The sequence below is a fragment of the Physcomitrium patens genome, chromosome 1, assembly GCF_059467195.1.
Source record: "Physcomitrium patens ecotype Gransden chromosome 1, ASM5946719v1, whole genome shotgun sequence".
In the NCBI taxonomy this organism is placed as follows: domain Eukaryota; kingdom Viridiplantae; phylum Streptophyta; class Bryopsida; order Funariales; family Funariaceae; genus Physcomitrium; species Physcomitrium patens.
Genome location: NC_143410.1, coordinates 5829363 through 5854852, shown reverse-complemented (window position 1 = coordinate 5854852; position 25490 = coordinate 5829363). Strand labels below are relative to the sequence as shown.

At 38.4% G+C, this 25490-nt stretch overlaps 4 protein-coding genes and 1 long non-coding RNA gene across 17 annotated transcripts; 3 read left to right on the top strand and 2 right to left on the bottom strand.

Annotated features, from left to right (window-relative positions):
* Positions 1 to 2756: 2756 nt before the first annotated feature.
* Positions 2757 to 3634, bottom strand: LOC112281359 (uncharacterized). The gene is made up of 2 exons (XR_002969590.3): positions 3294 to 3634; positions 2757 to 3059 (listed from the first exon to the last, which is right to left on the bottom strand). It is a non-coding gene; the product is annotated as an uncharacterized LOC112281359 (long non-coding RNA).
* A 1564-nt stretch (positions 3635 to 5198) lies between these two features.
* Positions 5199 to 6772, top strand: LOC112291588 (uncharacterized). The gene is made up of 4 exons (XM_024539203.3): positions 5199 to 5449; positions 5925 to 6110; positions 6310 to 6355; positions 6508 to 6772. Exons 1-4 carry the CDS (start codon positions 5326 to 5328, stop codon positions 6617 to 6619), a joined length of 468 nt encoding a protein of 155 aa, XP_024394971.1. The 5' UTR covers positions 5199 to 5325; the 3' UTR covers positions 6620 to 6772.
* Positions 6773 to 7516: 744 nt separating this feature from the next.
* On the top strand, positions 7517 to 13875 carry LOC112281125 (peptidase uncH-like). Of its 13 annotated transcripts, XM_073532434.1 has the most exons (10): positions 7826 to 8146; positions 8451 to 9859; positions 10637 to 11631; positions 11814 to 11914; positions 12041 to 12162; positions 12366 to 12555; positions 12722 to 12791; positions 13007 to 13104; positions 13215 to 13319; positions 13531 to 13875. In XM_073532434.1, exons 6-10 carry the CDS (start codon positions 12529 to 12531, stop codon positions 13603 to 13605), a joined length of 375 nt encoding a protein of 124 aa, XP_073388535.1. In that variant the 5' UTR covers positions 7826 to 8146; positions 8451 to 9859; positions 10637 to 11631; positions 11814 to 11914; positions 12041 to 12162; positions 12366 to 12528; the 3' UTR covers positions 13606 to 13875. The 13 variants fall into 13 exon arrangements, 5 of the variants coding, with proteins under 5 accessions (XP_090104580.1, XP_073388535.1, XP_090104577.1 ...); XR_012217066.1 differs by lacking the exons at positions 13215 to 13319; positions 13531 to 13875 and having other exon boundaries at positions 10637 to 10727; positions 11055 to 11089; positions 11448 to 11631; positions 12722 to 13129; XR_012217067.1 differs by lacking the exons at positions 13215 to 13319; positions 13531 to 13875 and having other exon boundaries at positions 10637 to 10727; positions 10989 to 11054; positions 11448 to 11631; positions 12722 to 13129.
* A 3999-nt stretch (positions 13876 to 17874) lies between these two features.
* On the top strand, positions 17875 to 20861 carry LOC112287051 (aspartate carbamoyltransferase, chloroplastic). The gene is made up of 6 exons (XM_024529667.3): positions 17875 to 18076; positions 18671 to 19065; positions 19190 to 19329; positions 19746 to 19919; positions 20044 to 20280; positions 20484 to 20861. The coding sequence occupies exons 1-6, from the start codon at positions 17940 to 17942 to the stop codon at positions 20589 to 20591; spliced, it is 1191 nt and encodes a 396-aa protein (XP_024385435.1). The 5' UTR covers positions 17875 to 17939; the 3' UTR covers positions 20592 to 20861.
* Positions 20862 to 21273: 412 nt separating this feature from the next.
* LOC112287044 (uncharacterized) lies at positions 21274 to 23801 on the bottom strand. Its single transcript, XM_024529654.3, has one exon. It carries the CDS (start codon positions 22946 to 22948, stop codon positions 21662 to 21664), a length of 1287 nt encoding a protein of 428 aa, XP_024385422.1. The 5' UTR covers positions 22949 to 23801; the 3' UTR covers positions 21274 to 21661.
* Between the last annotated feature and the right edge of the window lie 1689 nt (positions 23802 to 25490).

Here is a 25490-nt window from a genome sequence, read left to right as displayed (position 1 = left end):
TTTGTGACCTCCACTGGAAAAATTATCTTGGCCATCCAAAATTGTATTTACAGATATTGGAACAAGGTTGAAAAGTTCACACCTATGTCCATGAACAACATGTACACACTGGCCATGGAAACTGTGTGAATGAAAAGAGAGGGGCTGCAACAGCAATTAAATAACTTAACACCTACCACAAGACCAATACGATTGAAAGACCCTGGTGATGCATGGCATTCCCAGTACCATGTCTTCTTGAAGCCTGCTATCTGCTCAACTATTCAAAGCAAATATGCTCAATTGTAGTCTTATCTCAGCCCAGCCAGAAATCAAACGGTCAACTCTCTTGAGCAATCGAACTAATTGAATTTGTCAACTTTTGACTGGATTTCATAGCAAACCACTTTTGTTACATAACATAGTCAAACACAGAGGAAAATGAATTAAGATACTCACTTGAGATGTGCACACTAGAAATTTTACCAGCACCCCTGGAACACACAGCATACAAGTCAGTAAAGCTTATTACAGAAGCCTCCAGTATATGTAGAAATCAGGTGCTTTAGGATTTTAAAAACTAAAAATAGGAAGCTCTCAAAGAGGATGGTTCTCCAAGCAAGGCAACCAAGCAACTCAGTAGTCATATATAGCTGCATGAAGTTCAGGACCTATCAGGTACCACAAAATAAGCATGTGTAAGATTTGTTGACTTGACCAAGATGGCAATCAGCTATAGGAAATAGTTTGATTCATTCCAATATAGGAAAGAAGCAAAGTGGATCCATCAGTAAGTATCATACCAAAGTATTTTTGATACATCCTTAACCACATTACACTACAACATCAAATAAACAAGCTGCTGCGATTTTAGGAAACATTGTCCACTCTGCACTCAATGTTGGAAATACTGACAGTGATAACTGTCCTAAAATATCAGTGCAGCAGTGCCAAGTCCAAGGAGAAACTACCCTTAGATTTGCACCACAGACGGACGACTGTGGGTGCTGCATATTCATCCAATTCAAAACCTTGAGTAAGTCTAGATTTTTAGCGTGCCCAAATGGATGTTTTTATTTCTAAATAGAGGAACTCATGTAATTCACAAGTATCAAAGATGGAAAGCATCTATCACTGTTTACAGAAGGATTTGAGTCCAAAATCGAATCAACATCACGGCTTCAAAGTTCCAAGTCAGAATGGTAGCACCTTAGATAGGTGCTATCATTCACATAGTGACGTTTTGTGTAAAGTCTTTCGTGAGGCATGAACCAGGTAAATCAAGTTCTTTGAATAATCTAAGAGGTAACAATGACTGACTGGTTTGCAGAGCCGTTAAAATAGCAGATGTGGATGAGAAACTTCACGAGTAACAAGGAGAGTAGCCCGAAATTTGAAAGGCATTCTTCACTGTAGTTCTTTCTTGTATTATCCAGCTGAGAAATGTGTACATAGTAGACAAACAAAATGATAAATGACTGAAATCGACTGTGGTAAAAGGAATAATTCAAAAAAATTGCAGAAATTGAAGATTTGCTTATTTGAGGATCAACGAACCTACGACACAAATAAGGTTATAATGTGCGTTTTTATGTACTGACAACAAGATTTCCCATAGGTCAATTTACTCACGTTGCACTCAAAGTCATGCTACCATCGTACAGAAAAGACCCGAGAGGCACATGGGTCGAAGGTGAATAAAGAACTGGCAATATACAATAGAGCATACAGCATGTATGGCAAGAAATTGACATAATTATATTGAGCTCCTGATACCAGCCTCTTCTGAAATCAAAGAAAATTGGATCAAGATCAATCCAATGATATGATCAAGATGCTTATCAAAATCCGTTAATGATGCAAGAATTATCACTCCTAAGGATCTGTTTTCTAATGTCTCAGAAATCTCAAACTACGATAAGAATTAATGTGGAAAAATATCATTCGTTGCCAAAGAAATGCCACGGCTATGATGAAATTATCGATCCCAGCATTGCTCTAAGACCCTGTATTGCAAACCATTTTTGGAAATGAAATACCCAAGTTCAAAATCAAGTGTTAGTGATGTCCAGACAACAAACTATTGTCCAATATTCTCACCTAGGATCACTGTAAGGAAGAACTACGTCCAAGAGATAGGCGACCACGTGAATCAGACCACAGGGAAAATACTGTATAATAGCCATTTTGAAGCCAATCTCCCATCGCAGTTCACAATTTGGCTTATGGAAGAAGGCAATTTGCTCCATGCTGGCACCAAATTACTTAATAATGTTGGATTCAATAGCGACATGGTGTGTCTTAAGCAACAATGTTCTAACAAAGAGTAACATCATCATTGCCGTTCTCACGCAAGTTTTCAGAGTTGATAAGGCAGCCACAACTCGTGTCAAATGTATCAAATCAGAGCGAAATTGTCTTCATAGAGCGTGAGAAAGATCCTTATCCAAATTCAACAAATTCCATCGATATACATGAGATGTTCGAACGATCACAACAACAGACCCTAGACAAATTTCTGTGAAGACCTGAAAAATTGTTTCGGCGAGATCCTGCGAGATCCGGACGCAAATGAAGAAAGACCTCATTCCACAGTAACGAACAAACTGGTAAAAATTAAAGTAGTCGAATGAGAGGTCCACCAGATATCCAGCCTAGTCAATCCGTACAGTCATCTTCCATCGTTGCTTGTAGAATATTTGCTTCAAAATCACATTAGCAGAGAATAAGATCTTGCTTGGAATTCAAAAATATAATGAAAAACGAACATAAGCCAGTTGACAAACCTTTTGATAATTCTAAATTAAGCGTGCTGATAAGTGTACAAGTTTATAAGCCTGGAGGCGGTAACATGAACACAAATATCTTAACTAAGATAAAACGACACGTAGGCAAAATGGCAACACCAGATAAGCATTCGCTACCAGATATGAATTATCTATCACAAGGTAATTTGAAAGAAGATTAACTTGAAAAAAAATACTGAGGATTTTTTGCATGAATCGCAATCAACTTATACTATTCCGGTCACACTAGTGTGAATTAGAAACACCATCAACCTCTGGTAACTGAGATACAACCTGTAAAAAATCAAACAAATGAATTACGACAATGTCACTTCCAAAAGAAAAACACTGCCAGAGCTTCAGGATTAATGAATACTTACCCAAGCTACAGTGAATTCCCCGTAATATTGATCAGTCATGGACCTAACCCTATCCACTGACGACCAAAAACCCAAAAACAGAAAAGCACTCTTAAATTTCCATCACGTACATGTCGAAGGGTGTGTCATCCAGTCAGAAATCACTCACCCCTCACGAAAAACGTAGATATTACATCAAAATCTCTAAGAACCGGTGAAACCTCGAATCAGCGCCAATTACTGAGATTAGAAACTCAGAACTGCACAAACGATGGAGGTAGTGGGGCTCCGCTGGACATCAAAGTCTCCAAACAGGATCGTGCAGGAAGTATTGTCTCAAGGCACGTCAGCACTCCTTGAGTCCATGATGAACGATGCTTTCAAACCACCACACATACGACTGAATTGTGCATGTAGATGGTGGCTTCAACAAACTCTGCAATGAAGTGCAACCAAAATTTATTCACTGGTCCGATACAACAGCCATCTGCTCAGAGGGCTTCGTCTTCTTCGTAACAGCACGATCCCTCATGTTTTCATTGGAATATATATTAGCACATCCTCGCTGTTCCCAATGAGGTGCAAGACGAAGTCCCCAAAAAGGGAATATGGGAGCATCACTAGATTCGAGTCTAGAAGCTTCTCACTAGATTCTTTTAGTTCTTTCTTCTCATATTATATTCATATTATTTTATAAAAGAGGTTTCAAAATAATATAAATTATTAAGAAACTTACTTGTGATACAATAAAACATAACTGGTAAATCATAAACCATTTTTTGCTGATTTTTTAAGTTTCGAAATTTAAATTTTTATTCTAAATGATATCTGTTTTATATCTGAAATATATATATATATATATATATATACATATGTATATAATTTATTATTTTTCATACTTTCATACTAAATATAGAGAAAATAAATATATCAAATAACTTAAATATTTTATTCTTTTAATTTTTTCTTAATGATACATTTATTTATTACTCAAATGTATTAAAAAAAATACTTAAGTATGTGTTATAAGTCTTTTGATATAAGTTTGTAAAATATCATGGCCCTTGTAATAATTTTTTAAAACCAAACATTTAAGAAAAAAAAAAAAAAAAAAAGGAAAAAAAAAGGAAAAAAAGGAATCTTGAATATATATGTTATAAAACTATTTTATTTGTCTCCTTATTCAAGTAGAAGTTTAAAACCTTTACCAATTGAATTTAGGTGTATAGTATTTTTTGTATAAGCAAATTATTTTTGAATTATATTTTATTGTAGAATAAATACTAAAAAGTGTAGTGGTTATAGAAAGAGGATAAAAGATTATATTAATTTTTATTAAGTTTATATATTTTTTATTAGTATTATTAAATATTTTAAAAATTAGTGTTTTTGTTACCAAAATAACCTTCTATGGAAAATTTCTACTACCATCAATGATATGTTTTCTTATACTTTGTTTTTTATTTTTATTTTTATCATCTTCTTTGCTTCTTTTTTTGCTAAAGATAAGGGTAAGAAAAAGTAAATCAATGACCAAATTATTACTTGCATCAATTTGGACATATCAAATTTTCATCTTACTCATGGCTCCTTTTGTGTGAAATAGTTCGTTTCCTTATGTAAAAAATATTTTTACTCTTCTATTAAAATCGAGATTGAAGGAAGCTCACAAGAACATGTAACTATTTGACGCAAGTATTAGCGTACTAATTAGAACTAATTAGCGCGGGAACATTCCACATCCCCGTGCTAATTAGTGTGCTTATTAAACAACAAGGTGTGAATCGGCTTGTGATCCTGAACGCGCCGCAAGTCAAGTTCCAAAACCCGAAGCAAACCCATGCAAGGGAACATGGGAGCGTCAATGGAACCAGAGGGGAACAATTGTGGGAACAAGTGTGCGCATGAGGGGGGTAAATCAGGTGTGAGGAGAAGAGGGCTTCGGAAGCAAGCACAGAGAGAGAGGGCGTGAATGAAGCCTTCATTCGGATAAGGCTCTGGAGAATGGGATGTGGTCTGAACGCTGGGCCCTTTTTGTTCACGATTTGCATTGCGAGAGTTTATCATCATCGTCATCATCGTAGGGGTGAGAGAGAGCGAGAGAGCGAGAGAGAGAGAGAGAGAGGCTTTCGTAGCTGAGTCCGTAGCACTCCTCTTTCTCGGAGCTGGTTACAGTGATTTTGCGGAAAAGCCAGGAAGCCATGGCTGCAGCCGCTGTCACGTCGTCCATGGCGTCGTTGTCTTTCCGCAGTTCCTCGTTTCAAGAGTTCAATGGCTTGCATGCTGCCCCTTCAGCCCGCCCCGCATTGCCGTCCCCTGCTCAAGGTTTGTCGCTCACGTCCTTTTTCACAGTTGGCATTTCATTCTGAATTGGTCGAGCTCATTGCGTGGCTTTTCAATTTCCACAGGGTTTGTAGTTGTGAAACAGAATTAAGTGGAATTCGTATGCCTTCTCTGCCTCCTCTTGCGTGATTTGTGAGCGTGAGACTGTCAGGCGCTTTGTGACATTTTGTCGACCCATTGAAGCTGCTCCCACTCATTTTTTCCTGATAACGATTTTTTGATTGTTTCTGTGTTCTTCAGTGAACCTGATGGTTGTGGATATATGGTTGTTTCACATCATATCATTATTATTAGCATCATTACTTTAATACGAGCCTTGTCTGGAGATACAGAGGAGTCATATAATTTGTAAACTGTTTCGAATTCTAGGCGCCGTCGGATATTATTGGACTCTTCTGTAACAACCTTTCTATGTAGGAATGTCAAAAGTCTCAGCTGTAAGCTGCTGTCATTGCAGGAGTGATGAAGACCCCATTGAGGATTGAAGCCGCTGAGGGACTGGCAGGAAAGGGAGGTGTACGGATTAGGTTAGTTCGCATAGGTAGAAAGAAACTTCCTTACTACCGTATCATCATCGCCAACAGCCGCTCCCGCCGCGATGGAAAGTTCCTTGAGATGGTGGGCCATTACAACCCTATGCCCGGTAAGATTCTCTCAAACGCGGCTGAAATCTAATTTTTCACCACCTTCACAAACGCAAAGAATGGTGGATACTTTCTTCAATCTGGGGCTGCCCTTCAACATCATTGGCGTTGTGCACGGAGAAGTGGGATTCGGTTGATTCGTATGATCTCTTTTCACCTTTCTATAATTACTCACCTACTGTTGTTCTCGTCCTTCAGATAAGAATGGTGAGAAAGACATTTTGGTTGACAGCGAAAGGATCAAGTGAGGCATCTCTTCATTCATCTGCAATTGGTGCCTTAATTAACTATGAATGCAAACCCCTCCCAATCAGTATTCTGAGTTGATCTAATTGGATGTGTGTGTTTTTTTAGACTAACGAATAACGGTTCTCAAGTGTTTTCTATCGTTTGCAGGTACTGGCTGTCAGTGGGAGCACAACCATCAGATACAGTTAGAAACATTCTTTACAAGCAAGGAGTGATGTCTCCTCCTGAGCTTGCCCCCGCCGGCTCTACTGAAGCTTGACCTCTCCATTTAGTGAAAGAGAAACTTATTTTAAAAAGAGTTTTAGAACCTTATCGCTACAATTGCTAAGCTAGGCTGCCGTAGGTCCATCACGATCAGTCCTCCATTAATGTTTTTAAGCACAAACAAACTAATTTTCTATTTATCTTCTTACATTCTTTCCATGTGGAATTGAATTCTTTACAACCTGAGCATTCGTTTTGGTGCATACGCACCTTGAACTAAATCACTATCACCTCTTGTTCACATTGAATTCCTAGATGAGATGAGCAGCTCACTCATGGCTTCAAATTGTGAAGCACGAACTGTCAGGTCACGCTCATGAAGATGGAACTTGCTAACCTGCGCATGTTTGCCGTGAAATCCTTTTAATTGAAATCCTCTATTTCGTCGTTAGCCTCATAATTGAGAAGGAAGACGCAGTAATTGACATCTGGTTAATATCATCAAACCAACGTCTCATTGTGTCAAAGCAGCCCTAAACTCTAACCAACATCTGCATTGTAAAGTAAAAACGGACGTTGCATCAACGGAAGACTTGTGAAGCTTTTTTCTACACGTAATGTAGAAATACTTTGGCTAATCTTTGAGTGTCCGTTGCATTCATTAGCTTCTGTCAGCATAAGATTCTAATGCCTTGTCTATACCAGCCAGAATACCTTGACTCACAATAGTACACAACAAATTTGTATGCTATGGTACTTTCCATCATATTAATGCATGGCAAACCTTGTTCGTTACTCCTAAGATTACTTTGGCATGTCTAAGTAGAGGCACTATAATTCTTGCGGAGGCACATGATTATGTGCGTACCATGTATCCTTAGGAATGTAGACACAACAATACTCATTCAAGTAAATAAACCTAGCATCAAAACCTTGTGTCTGACGTGCATGGTTGTTTCCTTTTCGAGGTTGGAAAGCAGAGCGATATAGGCATATTCAGATACACAGAGTTGGGAAAAGTCGTCTGTGGACTGGTTGGTTGATGAGTCCACGCCGACAGACCCACTGATACGTCACTGCTATGGCTCAGTCTGGCCTGCACACTGAGCAGTGCGGGATCGTTGCATGGTGCATGTCGTCTGTGAATGGGCATCGCTGCGAGAGAGCTGAAGCAGCTGTCATCCTCTTGATCTCCAATAAGTGCAGTTTCACCCGCGACTGTCAGTTCCTTGTGAATGCACCAGACCAGACGAAGGTTGAATGGAGACTAGTTTGGTGTGTATGTTTCGTTCTGCAAGGGCGTTAGTGCACAATCCGCGGATTGCTTGGGGGATGTTTTGGGTGGGTTGCATTGGGGAGAGCAAGCAGTTTATTGTGTGATTATTCCTTTGTGGAGTGCATGTTCCGTGGGCATTCTTGGTGTTGCGATGATGGGGATAAGAGCGTGCGAGGCTCCGTTCGGAGCTTGGAAGTCTCCGTTGACAGCAGAATTTGTTTCAGGGTCGTTGGATTGCTTTGAAGGGGCTGCCGTTGATTCTGACGGCCAGTGGATTTGGCTCGAAAATCGATCCTCTAAATCTGGGTTAGTTTGCAATCAACTGAATCGTTAACTTTCTCTTGCTTTGTGCGTTGGTCTGATGATTCTCTTAATATTGCACAGCAGTCGGGGAGTTAGGGTGGAAGATCTGAGCTGAATATTTGCATGTGAAGAGAGTGTTGTTTTGATAGGTTTTCCCACACCAAGCAATTTTTTGGTGTTTCGCTTCTTCGCTTAATTTTACTTCACAATTATTTCGAGTAATTTTCATCATTGAGCACTGAATTTTGGGTGAGATGCTGTGTAATATCTTATATCTGTATTCTAATTTCTTTTGAATTACGCGCAGTTGTGCGGTGTTGGTGAGAGAAGGAGCCCAACCTGGATCCAACCCGGAGGATATAACTCCATCTGGTTTTTGGCGTCCGCTCTCAACTGCATGAGTGTGGCGGAGGAAACTTCGCAGTGAAAGAAGATAATGTAGTTTTCTCCAATTACGCAGACCAGAGTTTGAATAAACAGTCGATTAAAGACGGTACACTTCTCACTAATTTGGACTTCCAATCGGTGGTGATCTCCCGCGATTTGTGCTCCTGCAATCATCTGATATCTCTGCTTGTCACACATAGCATTATCTCAAAAAGCTTTCAGAAATTCTCGATCTAATTAATGGTCAGGATATTGTACTTTCCACAAGTTATTCCAATCCCACATAATTTTTGATTTTTCCCAAGTGAAACAGAACGCACTCCCATGCCAGTACCTACAGCGTACGAGAATGACGCAGTAAGATATGCGGATGAAACGTTTGACGAAAGATTCAATCGTGTTGTCGTTGTTCGGGAAGATGAGCACTGTGCCATGGTTGCAGGGTGGCTGACGATGATATGTTGATGCTGAGCAGTACGTTGCATATAATGAGTGCCTCTACCTGCACAATCGTAGTTTGGATCTAGAACTTTTGTATTAAAGACCTGGTACTTCTCAACTGTCATGGAGCTATAACAATGAAGCTGCTGTGGGCTGCGTGTTCTTCCCTGCAGATTGTCGCCTGGAGGGGGTGGAATCCGTTGACGAAATTGTAGCCAGGTCTCTTGATGGCGAAACTAAACTTGGCATTTGTTCTTGAAGCCTTAATATTGACATTCTTCTGGTGACATGGACTCATCTGCTTTTGTATGCGAATTCTGGGTGCCCCCTTTGTTATGAACTATAGCGGACCGAAGAGCTGGTCTTTTGCATTGTTACTGGTTTGGTGCACGTCTGACACTCGGTGACTGGTTTCAGAACCAGAGGTTTTAGTGAAAGCCAGGGACTTTTATATGTTCCCAAGACTGAGTCCAGATGGTCAGATGCTTGCTTGGATGGAATCGTCTCACCCTAATATGCCTTGGGACCGTATATCTATATGGGTTGGCAAAATTTCAGATGACGGGAGATTCTGGAGTTTTGCTGGTTGTTTCTTGTGTTTTGATGAGTTGCAGTTGGGTGTTGACACTAATTGTTATATCACACCAAGTGATTTGCTAAATACTCCCATGAATGTACAGCAAGATAGATATGGAGATAAGTACAATTCCATATCTTGTTTCCGGTTTACTGGTGATTCACTGGTAGTGCATCACACGTGCGTGAAAATGGAAAAAATCGGTATTTGTCTTCATGCTTACACATACAGGAGCATAAGAAACTCATCTTGTGTAGCGGGAGATGATGACATCGTGGAGTCTGCGACTGAGCCAAAATGGTCACCCAAAGGTATGTTGTCAATCCCATCTCGATATCCTCTTTCGGTATTGTGGTGCAATTGCTTAGGTTGAGTTCGTCTTTACTTTCTTAAGCCGTAACAGTTTGTGAAATTTGAATCCCCTAGGTCACAGTGATCATGGTTATGCAATGCTTTAAGTATACCACTTTCTGGGCAAATTCAGGTGACTTGATCTTTGTCTCAGATTGTGGAGGTGGATTTTGAAAATGATTTCCTCCATTTGAAAATCCACATTGTTTTCGATCGTTGCACTAAACTATTGAAAAAATTAGAAATGAATAACACCTCACTTGGATTTTTGCGCTGATGCATGCAACAGCTTGGATTTTTAAAGTGAAGTTCACATTTGTCGCTGGTCAGGGTGTTGGGGGAAAGGTGCATCATTGCGTCCGATGGACGCTGAGTTTGCAACACCATTCTGGGCTTTTGGTTTCTCTTCATATGCTTTCATTGGCAACTCTGGAGATCAGATTGTATGCACTTATAGGTTTTTATCCCTGGTCCAGTCTTGTCACTGGATTCTGCTTCTGTTGGCAGCAATTCGTCAGAAAGGGTTCCAGTGAATTTTTTGGTTCAAGTCCCCATTGTGGTTCTGTCATGTGTAACTAAAGAATCGTAACGTGGCGTCACACGTTTTGACTACATGGTCCAGAAACATATGATGAAAAGTCTATACAACCTCATTTCTGGAGGACACCACATTCAAGGAGAAACTGTGCACGGATGGCTATGTCAGAAACATTTTATGAGTTTTTTCTCATGTGCAGACAACGAGGTGCATCTCATCTAGCAACGTTTGACCTATCCTCTGGCACACTATCACTTGTTAAAGACACGTTTACCGACATATACAATCTGGTATGTATTTCATCAATATATACTAGAGAGGGGTGCATGCCATATGATTGCTACCTAGTTATATTGTTCAGATTAGGTGTAACCAAGGGAGTTCTTTAGCAAAATTCTTTGAATACTGGACATGTCAACATCGTGTGCATTAAGTCAAGTGGCTTTGATGAGTGAGTGCATAGGTCCAGTTGGTTGATTTGTATCTCAGTGGTGATTTCATGTATCATCTGGAAACTTTGTGAGTTGACTGAAGGTCTTTAGCAATAACAGTTCGTGCATGGCAATAAAGTACCTTTCAGCGCTGGGTTACCCACTGACACGCTCTCTCTTGTGAAGGTGAGGGAGTTCTTTAGAACATATATCTTGTGAAGGTGATGGCTTTCTTTCTCTAGGATTCATGCTAACCCTCCAATTATACATGCTAAACTTGGACCTTGCAATGTGAACGGGCTTCTGAAGGTTTGAATCTGGCTTAAATATTTTTTTAGAAGTGTGATGGCATTCTATGATGCCGTTTTGTAGCTTTCTCTGAATGGATGGATCATTAAATAGGGTTAGTCAAGAGTTCTTCATAATAACATCTCGAAGGCAGGGACTCGTTTTGGCTATGCTCAGTATCATAGTGTTAATTTTATTAACGGCATTGCATGATCTTTTGTCTCTTACAACATGTATCACTGTGAATCAAAATGGCCTGTTCTTTCATCTCACAGAAACGATTTGTTGCAGGTTTCTCTTGCAGAAGGCAAAAAGGGCGCTGGTGAAGACGTAGTGCTGTGGTCATCGATTGGTGTTGACATGGAGCAGTACAAGCCCTAATTCAGTGCTCCGAGGGTTATAAATTTTTCGACATTGATTGATGTGTGTATCACATTATGTGGAGAGCGACCACCTTTGCTCGTAAGGAGTCATGGTATGTAAGCGGTGTTTTTGTGCCAATCAGATGCTTCACGCAGAATTTTTACGTGTTAAGAGATGCGCCCTTTGTTTCAATTACTCGAAGTCCGGAATTGTTACATTTTGAGTGTTTCTGATTACTTTTCTGCATTTTAACTCTTCAAGTACTCTGATAAGCTCCAAGTGTTGCTGTAATAGGGGTCCAACAGCTGAAGCAAGCACAATTCTAGATCCTGCTAATTAGTACTAGGCAAGCCGAGGTTGGGCTATTGCTGATGTAAACTATGGAGGTAGCACAGGTAAGTGATTTGTTTAGTTTTCGTGCCCTACCAAAGCAAGTACTGTGTGCATGTTTGGCATGCTAAGGTATACTAGTCTCCTTTCATATCAATCTGTCACATTTTTGACGGGAGGTTTTTGAGCAGGGTACTGAAGGGCTCATCGGGTGCGGCTCTACGGCCAATGGAGCATTGTGGATGTGAATGACTGCTGCAGCTGTGCTGAACATCTAGTATCTCCTCAGAGCCTTCATTTGATTTTTCTCAAGGTTAGAAGCAATGCTCATGTCCAATTTACAGTCTCTCACATTTAATCCAGCAGGGATCATATTTATGTGTAATTTGCATGTAACTTTTGAAATTTTTGTAAAGTTTCAGTAGTATTATATGCTTTTGGTCTGAAAACTAGGACTACCCAAGTTAAATCTAGTTCTCTTGTTTCTAAAAGTGTTTGCGAATGTGAGCATTGCAGGTCAAAATAGGAGAGGTTGATCCGAAGCGGTTGTGCATAGATGGGTGCTCAGGTTTATGGGTTTATGGGTTGTGCATATACGGTTGTGTATAGCCCCATTGATTGGTTTATGTACGTAGTGCTATAAGTGAAAGATTTGATCCTATGCGCCACATTTTTGAGAATGAGTCCTGATCTAGGATGGACCAAGGTAAATCTGAATTCAGCACAGAATTGTTGTATCAAATTCTTCCTTGGTTCCCTTTTTCTTACACAATTCTTCAAGCTCCACAAGTGAAACATTACAATTTCAGCGTTTGTTATTTGTATCGTCGTATAACTAGTTGAGATCCCTTGTGTTCAATGCAACGTGACAGATAAGTGACTTGAAGAGCTGCATATCAGATATGCACAAGTTCGAATCTCGTTACCTGATTAAACTTCTGGGTATGCCGATTCGGCTCTTTCCTAAGATTTCAGCTCCATATATAATTTAAATTTTATTTTAATATCCTGCGTAAACATTCGCATGTTTGTTCACGATCTCCGCCTGTAAGCAGATTAGAATTCCAAGGTGCGTGTTTACTGATTCATCTCTCCTCGTCTATATCTCTATGAGTGCATCATGGAGAGTTTCCAATGTAAACTTTGGTGACTGTCAGGTTGTGCGGATGTCCTGGAAAAGAACGCACATAACTGTTCTCCAATCAACTTTCTCGAGAAGCTCTCATGTCCTATTATCCTGTTTCAGAGCCTTGAAGTTAAAATAAGCTCTCCATTGTCTCTTTCCTTGAGTACTTGATCTGTCTGCTGGTGTTTATATTCCATGGAGTCTCGTTTGAGGATGTCTATAATTTCTGGTCACTGCAGGTCGTACCACCAAACCAGGCACGAATGATTTATGATGCAGCTAGGATGAAGGGTATTCCTATTGCTCTTGTTGAGTATGAAGGGGTAAAACATGGGTTTCGGAAGGTATTTCTTTTTCTCTGAGCTTGTCCATCAGGTTTTAATGGCTGTGATTTTCAAGGTATCACCTGTATTTCTGTGAACATGCTTAGAGGCTTAAGTGTGATTTAAGTGTCTCACTTAAGGTGATTGGTCGTTAATACTTGAAAGAACGTAAAGCAGCCATGTAACTTGAACCATCTTCTCATAAGTTATTATCTTTGGCCTGGGGTTGCAGGCTGAGAACATTCGTAACTCACATGAACAAGAGTTGAAGTTCTTAGCCCCTAATTGGAGGATTCGAAGTTGCTGATGACATTGTTCCAATCAAAATTGACAACTTTGACGACTAATATACAAACTCAATGCACACACAGAACTTGTGTTTTACTAACTTGAGTTAGCTTGGTTTCTGATTCATAGCATTATGATTTAGGCAATACATATATTTATATATATATATATACATATAGATATATATATATACATATATATCTATACGTAATTTTTCCCATTAAAATAGTTGAATCCAAGCTGTTGTCACAAAAAACATGCAAAAAATAAGTTAAAGCTGTTTAAGAAACTACTCCTTAACAAATGTTATTTAGGACAACAGATATACATGTTCGTAAAGCTCTTATAAAGGAGGAAAACTCTCAACAGATGAGGTTCTAGTGGAGTGGACTTCAAACACATGGGATTCAATTTAGAAGCTAAACAACTTAGTGTTCTCAATGTATATGTTGTATATGTGAGAAAATTTCTCTAAAAGAGAAATTGGAATTAATTTTATCTAATTTTCTCTTTGAATAGTTAAATTTTAATATAATTTAATCTTTTAAAAATGGACAAGGGTTTATATGAAGTATGGGATAAATTGATAATAAAGTTGAAGTGAACCTTTTCTTTAGTCTAATTAAAGGAGAAGTTACAAATTTCTCAAAATTTGTATGCATAAAGGAAGGTGTAAGAAGTTCAAGTCTAAGATAATGTTTGCCTTAAATTTTAGTATCTACAATCAAACTTACCTTTGATAAATCAATGCATCTCACTTTTTAATAGTTGTAATTTTAAGCAAGACTCCTAAAAAAAATGTCATGTTTCTAGGAATCACATTTTGTAAATATGAAAATACATTTATGAAATGTATATTTATATTCATCTTTTAGCTTTGCTCATAAAGAAGGAAGAAGGTACTTGAACTTATCAAGTGAGAAGGTGCTTTTTTCTTATCAATGCATCTATATTCATGAACACTTTAGTCTCCATTCCTAGAAAATTTAGGAGATCCTCTTCTTGGCTAAATTCATAATTAATTTCCAACATAAAGTAGATGCAACACAGATCTTATATTCAATACTTTGATATATATGGATTGAGCATCTCTACACACTTAGTTATACCATCTCAATTAATATACAATCTAGCCATAGAATACAACTCTATTTATATGTATATATAATCTAGAACATTGGATTTACAACCAAGCATATTCTATCATTCATTTTGCAAAAAGCAATGCTAAAGCTTTTTACTATTCCTCTTATTTCTTATAAAACTCTCTTTTGCAATACAAAATTCTTATATGCAAATATATGTAATCCTATTGCATCTCATGTCATATGATCTTATCAATTTAAACTCCAAAAATTGGTTAAGGAAATTGGCTGACTATTTATATTTAAATTGTATTGGATAGCTACTCCAAATCTTCAAATTTTTTTAGTCCAAAATCAAATGTAGAATTGAATGTAAGTCCATTTTAAGCTTGAATGTGAAACTTGCAACTGCAAATCTAAACCCAAAGATTGCATATTATATCTTTAAAGTGAAGCAAAGAAGAAGTTGGCAATCATATGCCTGGGGTATCAAATCGCCTAAACAATGCAAAGCATGTATCACTATTCAAATCCATTGTACATATGTTTATAGAAGCCAATTTTGCACACAAATGTATAATATCATATATCATGCCTTAAACCCAAAAATTATAAATTCCTATCCAATGCTTAATGAAACACATATCAAATTAATTGCAACAAACATATCAAACTTAAGAATTGAATCTAAAAGTTCATAAAAGGCAAAAATACACATTCAAAGCCTAATATTGCACTCTAGATTATAAAATCAAGTCATATAGTATCAACAAAAACTTGATCCAAATTAAAACTAATCTCAATATCTACTATGTTAAGGTTTATATTATTTGATGTAACAAGAATTTCCAAAGGTATGTAGCAATGTGAAAGCTTGAGGGAAAAAAAACAATTTATTAATTTTAATTGCTTATAAGCTAGCCAATTATTTTAATATGCATAGATTCCAAAACCAAAGTAAAATGAATTTAAGTTTTGATACAAATGTACTTTATTATAATATTCTTTACTGTTTTAGTTTGATTAGGAAGTAATAAAGAAAAAAAAAATTGTGATGTATCAACTATTCACAAATTGTCTTGTAACTTGTTGTGGTCTTCTACAAAAACAAGAATAATTGAGAATGCTTTGTTGCATCATTCAATCATGTTTCAATAAATTTTTTTGATGAAAACAATGATGGTTGAATTGAAAGGCAATGTGACATCTTTTTTTGAGGTAGAAGTGAATCATGTTTTTTATTAAGGCCATGTGAATTTGTAAATCTAGTTTTATCAAGGCCTTGTAAATTGCTCCATAATTTAACTTTTTCTTCACTTTTGTTTCACTTTTGATTAAAAAAAAAAAGATATAGCCAATCAAAATCAAATTTGTCTCCTTTGGTTTATTCCATTAGTTTACCTTCCTATGATGTGTTTTATACTAGAAATTATAACTATACTTATTTATGTTGTAATGTCAGGAATCCAAGAATGTCCTTTTTCTTTCAATTACATTCAAATAATTATATTAAATATATGTATATGTGTATATTTGAAAAATTCATTTGATACTTTATTAATTAATTAATGATTTTTTGTATTACAATAATATTATGTTTTTTTTTTTGTGTTTTTGTATTTTTGTATTTTTTTTTTCTTTCAAATTTAAAAATTCATGAAAAAGTTGTGTCTTTTAATAAGTCAGGTGCTTGTATATGTGTGATATTACTTTCTTATTTTAAGTTATCACAATATTGTGGAATCCATAATTTCTCATTATTTTCATGTTATATATATTATATGACATTCTAGTCTTTTGTTTCTAAAATTTTATAATTATAAAATCTTTCTTATATTACTCTTTCTAAATATCTTATATTTTTTATGTTTTTAATTAAAATTAAAATTAGATATTTTTTTTAAAAAAATTCTAAATATTACTTATATGTATATATGTCTATATATATATATATATATATATATACAAATATGTAGACATGTCATTTTTAGTTTATTTTTTTATTTTTATTATAGTAGTTTTAATTTTAAGTATTTCAATAAATAAATAAAAACATTTGATAATAAACTCAAAAAACATATTATCTTTAGGAAAATGATAAAGTGACCTAAATATTTATTGAAGTAATCCACTCTATCTTAACCATCATTGCACCCTTGCAGCCCTTATTCTTGTTCCCACTCATTCTCTATTTCCAACCATTGCTGAAGATGGGAGTAGGGAGCTGGAAACAAAAGAACAAGGATGAGAATAGGGGAATGAGAGTGATGGTTGGGAATAGTGGAATGGTTAAAAATGGAAATGGGATTGAAAGGATATAATGATGGTTCAAACATGTAGGTTGACTTAGTAAAAATTTGAGTCACTTTATCATCTTTCTATATTTAGAGTATTTTCTATTACTTTAAAGCTAATATAATCAACAAAAATTACAAAATAAATCTTAGGTTATTTATAATTTTTTGTAATATTTTTTGTATTTTTTTGATATTTTTATTTAGGTAGTTATTTTATTTTAAAAGATGTTTATTAAATACTATCTTTCAACTTCTTTATACCTAGCTAAGGTATTTTAATCTAAAGTTGTTGTTGTTGTTGTTGTTGTTGTTGTTGTTGTTATTATTTTATTTTATTTACATTACTTATAAACTTATGACATTCTTAGCTCTTTTTTTAAATTTGAAATATCAAATTATATTATTAAAACATGTGTAGTAACTACATAAACTAATTTGATATGGATGTTATTTATTAAAATTCAAAATGAAAATTTAAAAATCAAAGAATACTTAAAGTTCTTTAAAAATACATAATATGATTTGGGTTTTGAATTGCACCTATTGTCAAGAAATTTTTCACAAGCATAGAACGACATGCTTATAGAAAAGAAAAAAATCCAATAAACTATCAAGGTTTTCTGAAAGCCAAGTATATTCGCAGGAATACTCTCACGACAAAGTTCCATGTCCATATCAACATCAATGAAATACACGAACGAGTGGACAGCGAGATCTCATCCATCCAACTCCGGGCAATAATGTTCTATATGTGGAGGAATGGAAATAGCATAAAACCTTTACGCTAGGAAAGCCCCAGTTGTAGAATGGGGGGAGGCGTCCAAAGGACGGGGAAGCTCCCCTAACAGAAGACTAGTCGCCGTCCTCTGGTCGCTGAATAGCCTCATTCGACACAAGGTTCTAAACCCTCGCAGGGAATCCTTCGCCAAGCTGAGTCCTCGTTCGTGGATTTTCGCAGATTGATTCTGGCGATGGCAATGGCGGCGTCGTTTTTGCGACCCGGCGTATTCTCGTCTCCGCTGGACACTCATGCGAGGAGACTGGAATCCATGTCTGTGTGCTGGTTGGAGTCGTCGTTCAGCCGACGGTCTCATTTCTCGCCATGCAAGTAAGCGAATTCTGAGCACGTTTTCTTTTGCTGAATGTGGTATGCTTTGAGTGTTTTGAATTGGCTCGTGAGGAGTTAGAGGACGAAGAAGAAGCAGAGGAAGAACGTTTCTGAGATTCGTGAGGAATTGGCGTTCCTTGTGTCCATTTTGTTTCTGCAATGAACGTGGATTCTTGATGTAGTTGATAGGACGCTTCGACAACGGTGGTTTATCACTTGTTATCGTTTTCTTGAGCCCGAGGATGGATTCTGTATGAGCATTTACTAATTTTGAGCTAATTATGTAGTTCTGTATACTGCGTATTTGCGTCGTTGTCTCTGCTGTTGAGATTGAATGATGAATGACTGGAGCAATCCATTAGCATTTGGCAGCTCTGAAAGCTTAGTGTTGGACTGTGTTTGGCCTGGTTCTCGTATTAAGCTGAAGCTGTTCTCTGTTTAGGAGAATGAACATGTATTTCGAGTTCCTCATGTTGCAGTTCCTTTCGATGTTTCGTGCCTTACGTCACTGTTGTAGTTACATCGGGGTTTTGGTGGTTCATATTGTGCTTGTCAAGCTTGCTTAAGAAACCGAACTGCTTCCTCGTGGTGCAGATTGCAATGGCAGGGCATTGGCATAGGAAAAAGACAGGAGGGAAATCGTGTTATGATGACAGTTGGGGCTGTTCCTCCAACGAAAGAAACGAGCAATGTACACCAAAGCACTTTGAACAACAGGTTCCCACTACAAGATGTACTAGAAGCGCAACAGTTTGACAGGGATCTTCTGACCTCGATCTTTGAGGTGGCGAGGGAAATGGAGGAAGTGGAGAGGGATTCAGCTGGATCCCAGCTGCTGAAAGGATTCTTGATGGCAACTCTGTTTTATGAACCCTCTACTCGTACAAGGCTATCATTTGAATCCGCTATGAAGAGGTTGGGTGGAGAAGTTTTGACAACCGAAAATGCTCGTGAATTTTCTTCAGCTGCTAAGGGCGAGACCTTGGAAGGTCAGCACTTCGCTTTGTTTTGTTTCTTATGCTTTTCTTTTCAATAATAGAAGTAATGTCCGTTCACTTGACGTTATTCTTAGCTCGAATAATGCGAAATATCTAAAATGATTATTGATCACAGACAGCATCAGGACAGTGGAGGGCTATTCGGATATCATTGTGCTCCGGCATTTTGAAAGTGGGGCAGCCAAAAAAGCAGCTGATACAGCAAATATACCTGTTATAAATGCTGGAGATGGTCCTGGTCAGCATCCAACACAGGTCTGTAATATGAGCAGTGACAATTTTTTTCCCTTACCGGCCATGTGTTTTGTTACACAAGTGTTGGATATTGGAAAGAAATAACTTAGTGGCCCATGTCAATCCTTAATAATGAGATGTCATTGGCAGTCTGATGGAATCTCTAATGGCAATGGTTTCTTCCTGTAGATGAGACAAGGTTTTCTATTTTATACGAAGAATTGAACTGTTACATGATTATCACGGCGTTTTGAATAGTTTGTAATAGTTGTCTGAGTGTTCTAAAGTTGAAAACATGAGACGATAATGTTGGTTTTAGGAAACGCTATTAGCTTCCTGCGTCCACTTTCAAAGCCAGGCTGATACTCACGACGTTTGTTTCGCCTCTTTTGCTGTATGCGAAGTTTAGCAACACCTGACAAATTTCTTATCTGCAGGCATTGCTAGATATGTACACCATACAACGGGAGACTGGGCGTCTGGATAACATCACAGTGGGCCTGGTGGGCGATTTAGCTCATGGGCGTACTGTACGATCATTGGCGTATCTTCTCGCCAAGTATGAGGGAGTTAAGATATATTTTGTTGCTCCTGATGTGGTCAGAATGAAGGTAATGTTTAAGACGTCATCTTTTTATTGCCACTAATTTTCTGCGTTACTTATCTTATCCAGACATTCGTACATGTTAGAAATTGAGGAAATGGTTGATTTAGTGTGAAACGTTGATTTTGCAGGATGATATCAAAGATCATTTAACCGAGTCAGGAGTGGATTGGGAAGAATCCTCCGATTTGATGCAAGTGGCATCAAAGTGTGATGTAATATACCAGACTCGCATCCAACAAGAGAGGTTCGGTGATCGCATCGACCTCTACAATGAGGCTCGAGGGAAGTACATAGTGGATACCAAAGTCATGGATGTGTTGCCCAAGCACGGAGTGGTCCTCCATCCGCTACCACGGCTTGATGAAGTGCGTTAAGACTGCTCTGTGACACGCTTTCTCACACTTTGCATCATGTTAGAAGAGTACCTACTGTGTCCACGTAAAGTATTTGCAATGATTCATGTTAACTATCTAATCCTCGATAATTGTTCTTTTAGTGCAGAAGTGCCATCTGTTTGAGCGAAGGTTAAAGATCACGGTTTATAACATGTTCTTCTATTTGTGAACAGATAACTGTGGAGGTGGACAGTGATCCCCGAGCTGCTTATTTCCGGCAAGCTAAGAACGGTCTTTACATTCGGATGGCCCTCTTGAAGTTGCTTCTTCTCGGCTACTAAGGCAGGTCAACTGTCACAGTGTTTGTTCTTCGGGAAGTGAGTGCTGTGATTGAGATATTGGATTGAGAGTAGCTCAGCCCTCTTTCGTGAGTAGTGATGATGAAATTCAACTGAAATTCAACTAGGCAAGCAGTAACAGAAAGACGTAGATGCAAGAATTTGTAAATGACAATTTGGCTGTCGAGTTCTGACCCTCAGAGCCACTTTAATTGTACATACGCAGTTGCCATAGCATTTAATGCTACAAAGTAGTGCCATCGACATTCTTTAGACTTTGTGTTTGAATGCACTTTTCACTGTATTCAGGTTTTATTTTACATTTTTTTGAAATGCCAGAAAATATCCTCGACCGTTTCAGCAGTGGCAGGAATTGGTAGAGGCTCTACTTGAAATGGATACATTTGAAATAGTTCAGTTGCAACTAATTTTTAAAATGTCAACATTCGGGCAAAATGACCTACTACGGTAAGAAAGGTTGGATATTTTTCCAATGATGTATTGATTGTGAGAGAATCTTCAATCCGTTTTGGGAGGCCAAACAGTGAGAAACAAAGTGCGCCATCGCACCTTTGATTTCCTCAACTGGAAAAGTCGTAGGAAATTGAAGGACTCAGCACTCAAAGTCATCAATGTGCATCACCAAGTCACTCACAAACCAAGAGAAAATCCAGACAAGAAGCTATTAAGATTTTAGTTCATGCTCCAGTAATTTCAAGTAGTAGCAGTCTCATATTGTACAATATCCCGAGGAAGTGCTATCTCGCGCTTCCTACACAAAGATTTGTAAAAATTGGAGGGTCTCTGGAAGCAATGGCTTCGAGGCGCTCAAGATTCCTAGTAAGTTCGCTAACAGTACCAAATGCGGTGGCCTTTTAGAGGAATATGACCTAGAGCTTCTCATTCTTCGCATCGATCACGCCTATTTGTGGTAATTTAGATTCTTCCATGCTCTCCGTGATGATCTGCTGCGCGAGCGTCGTCCTGCTCGATTCGATAGGTTTCTCGATGCGAGGGTTTCTGCTTCCTTGCCTGGCATATCGTTCAAGAAAGGAGCCTAGAAGAGAAGAATTCTAGAACTGCTGCTGCTGGGATAGAAGTGATGCTGAAGCGGCCGAGGATTTCTTGGAAGTGCGTGAGGTGGAGGACGACACAGGAGGGGGTGGCAATGACTCAGGGTTGGACAGAGCAGTTGTGGCCTTGAGGGGGAAATTCAAGAGAGCGCGAGAGCCTCGCATGTTGAGTGCTGCTCGGTCGTAAGCCAATGCCGCTTGCTCCGCACTATCAAAAGTTCCCAGCCATACCCGGGCACCATTTTTCGATGAGTCTCGGATCTCGGCTGCGAATTTACCCCATGGCCTTTGCCTGACGCCTCTGTAATGCGGCTGTGAGGAGGTTTTCTTATTCGCGGGCTTGGTCTTTGTGATTGTTGAAGTTTGGCATTCCTGCTCCACTTTGTCATCGATGCTTTCAACAGGAACAGAAGCAACCTCTTGCGGGGTCGAGGAATCAGTGGTGGAATTCCAGTAACTCTTGATGAATGAGTTGAATGCTTCTTCGGATTCGTTTGGTTCCAGAGACAAAGGTTCCGCAGCTTTCGACGATTCCGTTCGAAATTCGTCCGGAGTTTGGCACTGAACGCGTTTGGAGCGCCATGGGCTCAAAGGAACAGGAGCTGGAATGTCGGATTCTGCTAATGAAGGGATATACAGAAATCCTAGGGCCGGACGCTGGTTTGGAAGGGAATTTGAGCTAAGCTTAGTCGCAGAGTGCGTAACAGTAAATGCGTTTTCAGGGGTCGAAGTCTCTGCTCCCCATGCGCTTGCAGGTTGCTCTTGCACGTTGTCTAAGCAGAGATAATCGTCCACATTCAGTTCCTTCACAAACGGTTTCATCGTCGAGCGTACTTCCTCTATGAAGCATTCCCCAAACTTCCTCTTCAAGGTGCTGGTCAATTTGTTGAGTCCTTTGCTTTTGTTTTGGGACGATATGCTGCAGACTTCGTCCGTTTCATCGAGGGATGTGACGCCGCTGGTGCGAGCTCCATCACTCAACTGACCTGAGGAGCAAGGAAGGCTATAAGCACCGTCGTTTAGTTGGTCTGGCGAAGAATGAAAACTGTATGGGTCGAGCAGAAATGGTGACTTCGAAAAGTCTGGGGCAAGATAGGTGGAGGGGCTCAAATCGTAATTTGATTGAGGAAAAAACTGCTGCTGGTCCACATCGTCTACAGAAAAATGGTGACCCCAGCTCTCGGACACCTTCAGATCGGCCGTATACTGGGGGTAGCAAACCCCCTCCCTGCTCTGCAATCCCCGCGACAGGAAGTCTAACTGCTGAAACTCCACTTCTGCTGTCATTCTCAGCCAACCTAGATGATTCAACCTTTCTCTGCCTTTCCGCTTCTCGTCTAGCTCTGTATCTACTCCACAGCTTCCTCACTCAGATTATCACCTCAAGCTCTCAAGCCTCTCAAACTTCTACAACCAAAAGTATTCTTGTGTGTGTTGATCTGCACCTTTGCCTACCTCTATATCTCAAGTTTCGCACTTATGTTTCACTTCACGCTTTCAATTCTCTCAAATACTCTCAACTGAGTGAGCTTGTGTACGGCTATGTCTGTGTTCGTCTACACCCATTGAATGATCCTTTTAAACCCTCTCTCCACACATCTGAAGACACAGCCTTGAATCAACACCCAGATTGAGAAGCAGCGTAGGAAGCACCTCTCTGTACCGGATTCCGTCGCGTCCGTTTCTAAAAGAACGCTTCACGGACTCAAGAGTTCCTTCACTGTTGTGCAGCCAAAGTTCGCGTTCATATGGAACAAGAGGATACAGCCTGTGTGACGTCTAATGACTTCAGTCCTCAGAATGCTCGCCAGTAGCGTGGAGACAAATCGTAACAGGAGTCGGTTTTTCCACGTGCTATAGAAGTTCCATGGTAGTTGAGGAGAAGGTTCTCTGTTACCGACTGTTCGATCCTAGGTTACCGTATTTAGTAATAAATCTTATTACCTATAACTTATTTGAATTGCATAGGCTGCGGAGACAACTATTAGTGCACACATGTTAGGGTTGTGGTTCCGTGGGACCCCATCGTGCGCATTCCACATAATCTTTTCCTTTCAAACACTTCCTAAAGAAGAAAAAGGAAAACAGAAGGTATCTCTAATTTTGCTGTAGAATTTTTAAACCATATTATCAATTTCCATGTTGTCATCAGGTATGCAATGGAGATCTGAATCCAAATTCTGATTTGTGAAATTGATGTGTTAAAAGTGAACAAATAGGAGTTAACTATTCCAATTGCAATCTAATGGATACCACACATGACAATTCGCAAACGCATGTCCCAATAAATATCGACAACTAGCTCTACTAATATATATATATACACACACAATATTATCTCTTGTAAGTTTTAGGATCAATTCACCTCCTAAAACATAACTTATAGGAGGTTTAAATATAACTCAAGTATCCACTTATTGCTAGTCTAGTGCTTTCCATCTTGCATTCCCAACACTTGCATGGTCCATATAATGTTGAGCTTCACAAATGCCTAACAATTATTGATCAGCAAGCAAATGGATGCACAGCCTTCAATTTCATAGATAGCTCTTGCAAACTGGGCCAAAATTTAGTTTAAGCTTACAAAAACACCCTCACAAGTCACTATTAGCAAAATCTTAAAGAAATGGGATGAATACAAAGCCATGGACTAGCACCAACTCAAACAAAGTATCTAAGGATGATTCACTTTCTCATCCTTAATGAATCACTTGCTCTATGGATTTTACAATGGCAATCTCGAAATGTGTTGTTGTAAATGGAGCTCATGAAAGAGCGCAATTGATACTTTGCAAAAATGCTTGCAATTCCTATAAGCAAAAAAGAGTTTTTAAATGGTTGGTTTGAGAAATTTCTCTCTTGCCACAAGTTGAAAGTGATTAGAATGTATAGAGAAACAGTCCTAGTTGAATAAGCTGGTATTGATGCAAATATGCATGTTTTGTGCATCCGCATTGCAAATTATGATTTGTGCAATATGCATAACATAGATGAAACGAGACTATTTTATAAAATGGTGCCAAACCAAATTATTACTCAACAACAAATTATCAGCTACAAGAAGGAAACTCCACAGATTATCATTGCATTCATAACTTATGTTAATAGGATTGACAAATTACTACCATTTTTTTATTGACCATGCCCACAAATCCCACTGCTTTAATTGTTGCTCATGCAAATAATTAGATTTTTATTATTGGTCCAATAAAAAAACTTGAATGAGTAAGTTTTTTTTTTTTTTTACTAGAAATAGCTTAGAAATCTTAACAAAGTAATGGAAAGGGCATGTTGGCGAATCTTGCTCCTCATAGATAATGCACCATTGTATAATACGAATGACCAGATTTTTTCCAATGTAGATATCAATGTGTTTCTCCCAAATGCAACTTCAAAGATCCAGCCAATGGATGGTGGAATCATTGTGGTATTTAAGCAACACTACTAGTACTTTTATTTGCAGAATGTACCTGAGTGGGACGAGCAAAATGAGATCAACTTATATAAGGTCAACCAATTGTTGGCAATGTGGTGGTCACTTGTGGCTTGGGTAAAATTATCTCCAATAACAATACAAAATTATTTTCGGCATATTAGATTGTTTAAATAGGCACCCAAAGTTGCAAAAATCCCTGATAAAGAAACAATCAAAGAAGAACTAGTGGGCTTAATTTGGGGTCTTCCATTATGGAATTCAATATCAATCCAAAACCAACTCAATCCAATCAAAGTAAAAAGTGCACATATTGAGGTAGATGATCACAAAATTGTTGAGCTTGTTTGTCATCAAGTAGAGGGAGACAAAGGTCTTGACAATATCCTTGAAGAA

What these genes read in the sequence shown, in the direction of transcription:
- LOC112281125 (XM_090248454.1), top strand. Translation starts at nt 9,424, where the DNA reads ATGTTCCCAAGACTGAGTCCAGATGGTCAGATGCTTGCTTGGATGGAA. An exon ending in GCCAAAATGGTCACCCAAAG is followed by an intron (nt 9,860 to 10,229) that starts GTATGTTGTCAA and finishes GTCGCTGGTCAG; the next exon opens with GGTGTTGGGGGAAAGGTGCA.
- LOC112287051 (XM_024529667.3), top strand. Translation starts at nt 17,940, where the DNA reads ATGGCAATGGCGGCGTCGTTTTTGCGACCCGGCGTATTCTCGTCTCCG. An exon ending in TAAGGGCGAGACCTTGGAAG is followed by an intron (nt 19,066 to 19,189) that starts GTCAGCACTTCG and finishes TATTGATCACAG; the next exon opens with ACAGCATCAGGACAGTGGAG. An exon ending in CTGATGTGGTCAGAATGAAG is followed by an intron (nt 19,920 to 20,043) that starts GTAATGTTTAAG and finishes TTGATTTTGCAG; the next exon opens with GATGATATCAAAGATCATTT.
- LOC112291588 (XM_024539203.3), top strand. Translation starts at nt 5,326, where the DNA reads ATGGCTGCAGCCGCTGTCACGTCGTCCATGGCGTCGTTGTCTTTCCGC. An exon ending in ATTGCCGTCCCCTGCTCAAG is followed by an intron (nt 5,450 to 5,924) that starts GTTTGTCGCTCA and finishes CTGTCATTGCAG; the next exon opens with GAGTGATGAAGACCCCATTG. An exon ending in GTTGACAGCGAAAGGATCAA is followed by an intron (nt 6,356 to 6,507) that starts GTGAGGCATCTC and finishes TATCGTTTGCAG; the next exon opens with GTACTGGCTGTCAGTGGGAG.
- LOC112287044 (XM_024529654.3), bottom strand. Translation starts at nt 22,948, where the DNA reads ATGACAGCAGAAGTGGAGTTTCAGCAGTTAGACTTCCTGTCGCGGGGA.